The 10,114-nt window shown below is 38.9% G+C and overlaps 1 protein-coding gene and 1 long non-coding RNA gene across 3 annotated transcripts; both read left to right on the forward strand.

Annotated features, from left to right (window-relative positions):
• Positions 1 to 767: 767 nt before the first annotated feature.
• Positions 768 to 1,745, forward strand: LOC115119300 (uncharacterized). The gene is made up of 3 exons (XR_010459875.1): positions 768 to 1,094; positions 1,235 to 1,489; positions 1,636 to 1,745. It is a non-coding gene; the product is annotated as an uncharacterized LOC115119300 (long non-coding RNA).
• Positions 1,746 to 2,798: 1,053 nt separating this feature from the next.
• Positions 2,799 to 6,333, forward strand: LOC115119304 (T-cell surface antigen CD2-like). Of its 2 annotated transcripts, XM_029648080.2 has the most exons (6): positions 2,799 to 2,946; positions 3,047 to 3,340; positions 3,970 to 4,224; positions 4,459 to 4,581; positions 5,478 to 5,579; positions 5,803 to 6,333. In XM_029648080.2, exons 1-6 carry the CDS (start codon positions 2,859 to 2,861, stop codon positions 5,880 to 5,882), a joined length of 942 nt encoding a protein of 313 aa, XP_029503940.1. In that variant the 5' UTR covers positions 2,799 to 2,858; the 3' UTR covers positions 5,883 to 6,333. The 2 variants fall into 2 exon arrangements, with proteins under 2 accessions (XP_029503940.1, XP_029503941.1); XM_029648081.2 differs by lacking the exon at positions 3,047 to 3,340 and having other exon boundaries at positions 2,807 to 2,946.
• Positions 6,334 to 10,114: the final 3,781 nt, after the last annotated feature.

The raw sequence follows: 10,114 nt of genomic DNA on the forward strand, positions 1-10,114 counted from the left end.
TAGGTCTCGATCTTTCGATTATTATTTTTTTAAACACTTGAAACAGACACTATTTGATATAAAGGACTTTTAAAGAGAGCAGATGGTCACCCATAATTTTGAATTATTGTGCAGGCAGCAGAGGAATGACCCCCCTGGTCATTTTTGTTCTGGTGTTGACAACAGCAGAAGGTAAGACGTTATATTACAGGGTATTATGGTATCTACCTCTTACATGTTTAGCCATGGAAAGAAACAAAATGGTTTTGTACCTCTGAAAATCTAGACATTTAAAAAATAATAATATTGATTATATTTGATGGTCCCTAAATGTACCTACCACAAACATAAATTTAGCAAAAACAAAAAATGGTTTTGTATCTCTGAAAACATAGATTTTCTTCAATGGTCACTAATTGGGATTTCTTATTATTGTGATTGATATTACAATTTATTTATATAATGCTATCTTATTTATTTAACCAGGCAAGTCAGTTAAGAACACATTCTTATTTACAATGACTGCCTACCCCAGCAAAACCCAGTTGACACTGGGCCAATTGTGCGCATCCCTATGGGATTCCCAATCACAGTCGGTTGTGATACAGTCTGGAATCAAACCAGGGTCTGTAATTACGTCCCTAGCACTGAGATGCAGTGCCTTAGACTGCTGCGCCACTTGGGAGCCCTAAATCTTTAAATATAGATGTTTCAGAATAACAAATGTAACATACTAATGATTATTACATGCTGAGTTCTGTAATAATATATATGCTCCACAGTTAGTGCTACGATCTGTAATCTCACTGAGGAGAGTAGAGATCATCAATGTTATGCGGCTCTGGGAGAATCTATGTCATTCCACCTGACTGCAAACACAAGGGAAGAAAAAATTACATTGAAGAAAGGTGATAATCGTATTCTGAACTTCCAAACTGGAGAAGACTGGAGATCTAAACTGCATCAGGATTATGTGAATCGCTCCGAGTTCTTTAATAATGGAACATTCAGACTGGACAGAGTTATAGAAGAAGACAGTGGAGATTACCAATTGGAAACATATAATTCAGAGGGACGAGTGTTGCACAAAGTCAACATGCTACTTGAGATAAAAGGTACATAACCTTTTTTTTGTTTACCAATCATCCTGCATCCATCCTGGTTGTGAGGGAGATCATTGAAAGACCATAATATTGCCAGTGTTTTGTTCGAACATGCTACATGGCAGTAAGGTCTCTGTGTTTGTGTCTGTCAGCCCCGGTGTCAGAGCCAGTGTTGTCTCACCTCTGTCTGCCTCATGGAGAAACCGTGGTCACATGCTCATCAGAGGGAGATGGTCTTCAGTACAGCTGGACCCTGAATGGCCAGAATCTGACCAGGAGTGTAGCCTATGACCACTACCAGAACAGTGTCATCATACTGAAGAGTGATGTGACAGGAACCCTGACCTGTATGGTTCAGAATAAAGTTAGCACCAGCAACTCCACTATTCATCTTCCGGCCTGCCAAGGTAATGTCAGGACAGTTTCATTCCCACTTTGTGACTTGCCTGATTAGATCATTTTTTATGATAAATTGTATATTTATGTGAGCCCAGAAATGGTCTTGCACACATTTTAATTAATTATTCTTACTGAAATCTGTTTCTCTTTTCAGCTTTGTATGAATTTTGCATGAAAAAGTGACCACAAGATCAATGTTTTGACAAGAACCACGTTGTGAGATTGTGGAAATTACTTTAAGTACTGTATCAGATGACTTTCAAAATAGCATAAGTATGACTTTTTCTAAATATTTAATTTAGGTGATATTTTGCAGCATCATACTTTTTTAATTGAACTTTTTTATATAGATGACTCATATCTGATGTACTATACGGAAATAAATGCTGTTTTTTTATAAGTAATCTCCCTCCGTTTCTTTTAAAGTTGGAAGCAGAAGTGCCTCTTTCAGGGAGGAATCAGCATGACCTCTATTCAAAGCAGAAAAACACATCCAGGTATCTCATTTTGCACTATTCCAGTTTACAACCTATTGCTTCAACCTCAGTTGTAGCCAAACTATCAAGATCAAGAGAATGAAACGCCTTCCATTGCATCGTTTATTGTCTTTTCAGAAATAACTGATTTTGAAACATGTAGATAAGAAAATAGGACTGATACTTTGCATTGCAAGTACACTGTTTTAGCAAGCTGTGGTAAAGTGGCTAACTGATGTGAAAATGAAACGGTCTGATGCGCATCAACAGGGCAAGGCAAACTAGGCCCAGAGTGTAAAATGCATTGGGTACTTTAGCAGGTTAGAATTCTATATTTTATATGAAGTGGTTAATGAGTGTGCTTTGCAGAGTAGCTAAAAAAGAAACAGTACAACTTGCATATGAACAGCGTCCCGCAGCCACACCTATTAGTGTTTCTACAGCTCAGTAGCTCTGCCTGGCCTGTGATCAGCCTGCTCTTCATGGAGAGAAGAAGTGTTATTGTGTTGTTGACTGTACGTTTGTTTATCCCATGTGTCACTCTGTGTTATTTTTGTCGCACTGCTTTGCTTTATCTTGGCCAGGTCGCAGTTGTAAATGAGAACTTGTTCTCAACTGGCTTACCTGGTTAAGTAATGGTGAAATAATGTATACATTTTTAAAAGTGAAAACATGAGTAGGACATGGAGGTGAGTTGACATTGTTTACACTGTGCTTAGTTGTAAGCACAAAATATTTTTTTTACATTTCTCTATTCAGTGAGTGAAACTTGTAGAATGTCTGAACCCATATGCTGTGGTTTCATGACTAGTGGGCCATTTCCCCATAGCAGGAAACAGAACTGTCTGAGCGTAATGACAACTACACATTCATTTCATGCCAAACTTTCTAGTTTACAAACATGTCCTCACCCCATACTCTGAGAGTTTTAACATCTACTGGTGGGCTTCCAATGTGGATGATGCTTCTTCACCTCTACATAAGCTATGGTAAGTAGGCTGAATAGTTTTTCTTGATAAGTCCAAAAAATATTTTAAACAATAGTTTTTTGCGCATCTATTTTAAAGCATTGAAATGCTTTATTTTCAGTTGTTGCAGAAGACATCAGAGTAGTTGGACGAGTAGGAAACTCCATATTCCTTCACCCTAAAATGCACTTACACGCCAAGAACTCTGACATAAGATGGAAACATGATAATACAGATATGTCAATAGCTAGAAATGGTACGCTTGTTAATTTAATGGATAGGTGTGAGATCTTTCGAAATGGTTCACTGAAGTTTAATGAAGGACTGAAAAGAGACAGTGGAAATTATACTGTTCATCAATACAGTGAAAATGGAGGCCGTTTATCCGAGCGGCACATTGAGCTCAGTATTCTAGGTGAGTTGTTTGAAATTACTAAAAATTTTGACATCTGCTATAATCTAAAACATCATTTTTCAATTTGTCAGGGAAATTTTAGCACAAGCACACACAGCTATGTTGATTAAAGGGGCAATCTGCAATTCAAACAATAACGGTGTACACCCAGCCATTGTTTTGGTAAACAGCTGAGGGATGGGGCTGTAAAAAATGTATCAACTCTCAAATTCAGACTGAGCTATGGATGCACAATATCAAGATTACTGTATTAACAATGTTTTAAACTATACAGTCTGTTTACAATCACATTGTTTATAAACAATGGAGTAAAACAGGCTTATATATTGGTTTCTGGTGGGGTATTACAGTTGAACTAAGCTCATGAGGCATTTATAAGTAATATTCTTCAAGAATCAATGGGTATATCATTAATTTAAGTCCAAAAATTGATGTACCCACTTGCAAATTGCCCCTTTAACGTACGAATTTGAGTTTTTTTTTATTTTGGCTTTCGTTCATTTATTGACCATGAATGTTAATTTATTTGCTTCATTTTGACTGAAAATAATATTCTCTGTTGTAGCTTGATGATTGACTTTGCACTGTGTGAGTGTATATTTGTGTGACACGATTGATTTACATTTCAGAACCTGTTTCCAAACCAAAGGTGAGAACCTCCTGTACTTTTGATGGGAGAGTTGTTCTGACCTGCTCTGTTGATAAAGGAGACAGAGTTGTGATGATCTGGACCGAGCAGCCATTTGCCTGGACAGGGTCCAATCAGACCCTGAGCTCAGGTCCTGTTCTATTCCTGGACAGCCATACGCCTGGAAAGATGACCTGTGTGGCAATGAACGAAATAAGTGAGGAAGGCTTCAGCCCAGTTGTCCCAACATGCAGAGGTACAGTAACTCCTCATGGACTTTCTGCATACTATTGGTCCAGAACCGTTCTCTCTGGACAGTACAGTAGACCTGCCCATTACTTGTCCTTTAATTGAGTAGCACGGTATGTATTGAATCAAGCTTTGAAGGCACAAATATGAATCAGGGGATAGGGTACTACAGAACACAGTACCTTTTTAAAGATTCATGAATATATTTAGAATTAAACTGTGGCATTTGTTTCGGGAAAAGGTCACAGGTCAGCTGTGGCTGCATTTGGTCTCTTTGCATTTGCACTGACGACACTGGTCGTCGCCATTCTACATTTGAAGAAGAGGCGTCAGAAAAAGAGAAAAGGTCAAAGTCAGACTGAATGTAAGTATCTACTTTATGCGTTTTGTTGCATTTCTATGGAAAATTCACATGGTACATTCAAATGGAACATTTACATGGAAAATTCACATAGAACATTCACAAGGAACATTCACATGGAATATTCACATGGAACATTCACATGGAACATTCACATGGAACATTCACATGGAACATTTACATGGAACATTCACATGGAACATTCACATGGAACATTCACATGGAACATTCACATAGAACATTCACATGGAACATTCACATGGAACATTTACATGGAACATTCACATGGAACATTCACATGGAACATTCACATGGTACATTCACATGGAACATTCACATGGAACATTTACATGGAACATTCACATGGAACATTCACATGGTACATTCACATGGAACATTCACATGGAACATTCACATGGAACATTTACATGGAACATTCACATGGAACATTCACATGGAACATTCACATAGAACATTTACATGGTACATTTACATGGAACATTCACATAGAACATTCACATGGAACATTCACATGGAACATTCACATGGAACATTCACATGGAACATTCACATAGAACATTTACATGGTACATTTACATGGAACATTCACATAGAACATTCACATGGAACATTCACATGGAACATTCACATGGAACATTCACATTGAACATTCACATGGAACATTCACACGGAACATTTACACGGAACATTCACATGTAAAATTCACATGGAACATTCACATGGAACATTCACATAGAAAATTCACATGGAACATTCACATGGAACATTTACATGGAACATCCACATGGAACATTCACATGGAACATTCACATAGAACATTCACATGGAACATTCACATGGAACATTCCATTTCCCAAACTGCACTGTTGTGTGTTTAGATGTGGAGGAGAACAACTACATTGAGATGCGTGGGGATTTATGCAACAAATGGCCACAGGAGGAGACCACAATCCACCTGGACCAAGACACCTCCCATTACGGTAACTCACAGTAGAGAATGACACACAGTACATACCTATAACAGTTTATTAAGTGATAGTTAAGACTTAAAGTTAGTGCATTCATCTTAAGGTGGTTGGTGAGACAACCACATATCACAGTCATTTCATCATAGTTTGTCTACAGTAACAAGTATTTTATTTTAACACCGCTTTCTGATTATGAATGTATATTGTGTACGATGTTGAAATTGTCTTTCCGCAGAATTCTGCAGACCTCTTGCACCTGCTTCCAGCCAGAGAAAGAGACGACTATCACTGGAGTTGAATGATATCTATGTATGAAGAACAATGTGTTAATGGCATTTCAATAGCATCGATTTGTTTTCCAATGTGAAGTATGCAACTACGCACCATAATTACTGATCATTTTTTACAATTCATTATGGTGTATTTCTGCGATAGTTGTATTTTTGTTGCATAGTCGTAGAGCCTAGAGAAGCGACATATAGGGCATTATTTCACCTGTATTTTGATATTGTATCATACCCGTACTGACTTCATTATCAGACTGGACCACTAGGTGGAAGCATTACAGTATGATAAAGAAACAGGGTGACGAGAGGTGAGAAGAAACATCACAGGATTACTGTCATTAATTACATCAATAGTTGTTTCAAAACATATGGACGCTGCTGGGACGACTGTAAATTATTCCATTTCAAACTCTTCTAGTTATTATTGTCTAATGTATGTTCAACTTCAAAATGTCCAGATAAAAGACTCCTGAGTGGCACAGCGGTCTAAGGCACTGTTTCTCAGTGCTAGAGGTGTCACTAGAGACCCTGGTTTGATTCCAGGCTGTATCACAACCGGCTGTTATTGGGAGTCCCATAGGGTGGTGCACAATTAGCAAAGCCTTGTCTGGGTTAGGATTTGGCCGTCATTGTAAATAAGAATTTGTTCTTAACTGACTTTTCTAGATAAATAAATAGTATAGCCAGGGTTCGCTGTTTCTGGATAGCTACCCTCCTGTAGGTTTTCAATCCAAATCTCACTTAGCACACCTGATTCTACTAATTAGCTGGTTGATAATCAGAATCAGGTTAGTTACAACTGGGGTTGGAGTGGAAACCTACAGGAAGGTAGCTGGCTCTCCAGTAACAGGGTTGGAGTGGAAACCTACAGAAGGGTAGCTGGCTCTCCAGTAACAGGGTTGGAGTGGAAACCTACAGGAAGGTAGCTGGCTCTCCAGTAACAGGGTTGGAGTGGAAACCTACAGAAGGGTAGCTAGCTCTCCAGTAACAGGGTTGGAGTGGAAACCTACAGGAAGGTAGCTGGCTCTCCAGTAACAGGGTTGGAGTGGAAACCTACAGGAAGGTAGCTAGCTCTCCAGTAACAGGGTTGGAGTGGAAACCTACAGGAAGGTAGCTAGCTCTCCAGTAACAGGGTTGGAGTGGAAACCTACAGAAGGGTAGCTAGCTCTCCAGTAACAGGGTTGGAGTGGAAACCTACAGGAAGGTAGCTGGCTCTCCAGTAACAGGGTTGGAGTGGAAACCTACAGGAAGGTAGCTAGCTCTCCAGTAACAGGGTTGGAGTGGAAACCTACAGGAAGGTAGCTAGCTCTCCAGTAACAGGGTTGGAGTGGAACCCTACAGGAAGGTAGCTAGCTCTCCAGTAACAGGTTTGGAGTGGAAACCTACAGGAAGGTAGCTAGCTCTCCAGTAACAGGGTTGGAGTGGAAACCTACAGGAAGGTAGCTAGCTCTCCAGTAACAGCGTTGGAGTGGAAACCTACAGGAAGGTAGCTATCTCTCCAGTAACAGGGTTGGAGTGGAAACCTACAGGAAGGTAGCTAGCTCTCCAGTAACAGCGTTGGAGTGGAAACCTACAGGAAGGTAGCTAGCTCTCCAGTAACAGGGTTGGAGTGGAAACCTACAGGAAGGTAGCTAGCTCTCCAGTAACAGGGTTGGAGTGGAAACGTACAGGAAGGTAGCTAGCTCTCCAGTAACAGCGTTGGAGTGGAAACCTACAGGAAGGTAGCTAGCTCTCCAGTAACAGGGTTGGAGTGGAAACCTACAGGAAGGTAGCTAGCTCTCCAGTAACAGCGTTGGAGTGGAAACCTACAGGAAGGTAGCTAGCTCTCCAGTAACAGGGTTGGAGAGCCCTGGCACTACATACTACACTCATTACATTGTTCAAGTCACCAGTCCAGTTTCCTTACAGGTGATGTTAGAATGAAGAATGCAAAAACATGTAAATATACCTACTACAAGTTTTTTTTTTAAGTGTCAAATAAACTACATATGCATACATATAATTGTTATATTTGTACTGTATGAATTACTGTATGAATTGCATAATGTCACCTATCTACAGTATATTGTCAATTCCCCAATTTAATTTACATTTTGGCACACAAAGTGTCATTTAGCAGTGTAGCAATGGCTCTAATCACAAATGTTTTTTTATTGCGGATCTTAGTAAATAGGTACAAGGACTTGTTACAAAGTACGTTTTGAGAAGACCACTTTCTTATCTTCTCAATGTAGTAAAGTACATATTTAGATTTATTTTGAACTAAAATTTATGTTTGGATAGTTTAATTTTTCATTAAATAACTATGTACATAATTAGTGGTTTAACTATTTCACATCAATTGTAATAATGAAAGTAAATTTACTCATTTCAAAACACTTTATCCAATTGTGTTATTCTAAAATTGGTATAAAAAACATTAAGGTATTTCCAATGTATTTCCCTTGATTTTCAATAGACTTGTGTAATAAAGAAGGAAGTATGTCTATTCTGCACAGAATTAAATGATGATCTAATAGGGTGCAGATAATGCTGTAGAAATAGCTAATCGTAAGTTAATAGTAAGTTCCAAATCTCAGGAAATATATTTCTAAATATATGCACGATAAAATAACTACTGAACTGGCTAGTGTTTTGGTAAATAAGCACTCAGTACTCCATTTTAATATATAATTTTTGGTATGATGTAAAAACTAACTAATTATATCCAAAACAATGAATAATGATGTTTATATTTTGGATTGTTACCATTTGGGTTGTCTGCTTTGTAACAGACTGTAAAACCGGATTCCTCTAAGAAGGAAATGGACCTAGAACTCTCCCAGTTCCTCTTACTGTCACATAACAACCAATTAAACCTCATTGGACACCCAAGAGATGCCTGCATCTGTCACAGTAGCCTTACCCACATGTCCAGAAGAAGACACTCTACATCCACATTCTCAGAATGATGCAAATTTAGCAGGGAGAAGGCCAAATTAGCATATCTGGACAGTAGAGATCTGTTGCACAACCTTTAACACTACCTAATGAAGCATTATATTCCCAGGCAGTTATATTCCAACATACATTAAACAAAAATGCAAAACAACAACAACCTCCCGCTACCTGCCTTCCAGGTTTGTAGGTTCAGAGGCAAAAGGTAAGACCATGCAATGGGTACTGGCTGAAGGCAATAACAGGCCCAATCTTTACAACCCACCCACCATGATTAAACTTTCCATAAACTATAGCTTTATGGCCTGGCTTTAGTTAATGATTCAACTGACAGGTGAGAAAGATCGACTGAATGTACATGGCCAAAAGTCTGCATCTTTTACTTCATTTCAACAAAAAATATAAACGCAACATGCAATCATTTCAAACGTTTTACTGAATTACAGTTCATATAAGGAGATCAGTCAATTGAAATCAATTCATTAGGCCATAATATATGAAGTTCACATGACTGGGCAGTGGGGCAGCCATGGGTGGGCCTGGGAGGGCGTAGGCGCACTGGGGAGCCAGGTCCAGACAATAAGAATGAGTTTTCAGAATGAAAATAAGAATTCATTTTCAGAAACTGACCTTATTTCAGACAGAATTACTCCTCAGTTTCATCAGCTGTCAGAGATGCTGATCTCAGACGATCCCACAAGTGAAGAAACCGGATGTGGAAGACCTGGGCTTGTGTGGTAACACATGATCTGCGGTTGTGAGGCCGGTTGGTACTGCCAAATTCTCTAAAACGACGTTGGAGGCAATTTATGGTGGAGAAATTAACACTCAATTCTTTGGCAACAGCTCTGGTGGACATCTCTGCAGTCAGCATGCCAATTTCACGTGTGCTTAAAACTTGAGACATCTGTAGCATTGTGTTGTGTGACAAAACTGCACATTTTAGAGAGAGGCCTTTTATTGTCCCCCAGCAGAAGGTGGACCTGTATAATGATCATGCTGTTTAATCAACTTCTTCATATGCCACACCTATCAGGTGGGTGGATTATCTTGGCAAAGGAGAAATGCTCTCTAACAGATTTGTGCACAAAATTTGAGAGAAATAAGCTGTTTGTGCATTTGGAACATTTTTAGGATCTTTTCTTTCAGCTCATGAAACATGGGACCAACACTTCACATGTCGATTATATTATCATTGCAGTCTGATAAACTCTATTGCCATTATGACGCAACATCACAATTTTACATTAGCCGCAGCAAAACAAAACACATCACATCTGAAATCTTAGTACATTTAAATTGTACGGTGTAAACGCTAATACG

This window comes from Oncorhynchus nerka, linkage group LG19 (genome assembly GCF_034236695.1).
Source record: "Oncorhynchus nerka isolate Pitt River linkage group LG19, Oner_Uvic_2.0, whole genome shotgun sequence".
Taxonomy (NCBI): Eukaryota; Metazoa; Chordata; class Actinopteri; order Salmoniformes; family Salmonidae; genus Oncorhynchus; species Oncorhynchus nerka.

Excerpts from the sequence above, each read along its gene's own strand:
- LOC115119304 (XM_029648080.2), top strand. The coding sequence starts at position 2,859 with ATGTCCTCACCCCATACTCTGAGAGTTTTAACATCTACTGGTGGGCTT. Across the intron at positions 4,582-5,477 it reads AGGTCAAAGTCAGACTGAAT|ATGTGGAGGAGAACAACTAC; the intron begins GTAAGTATCTAC and ends TTGTGTGTTTAG. Across the intron at positions 5,580-5,802 it reads CCAAGACACCTCCCATTACG|AATTCTGCAGACCTCTTGCA; the intron begins GTAACTCACAGT and ends GTCTTTCCGCAG.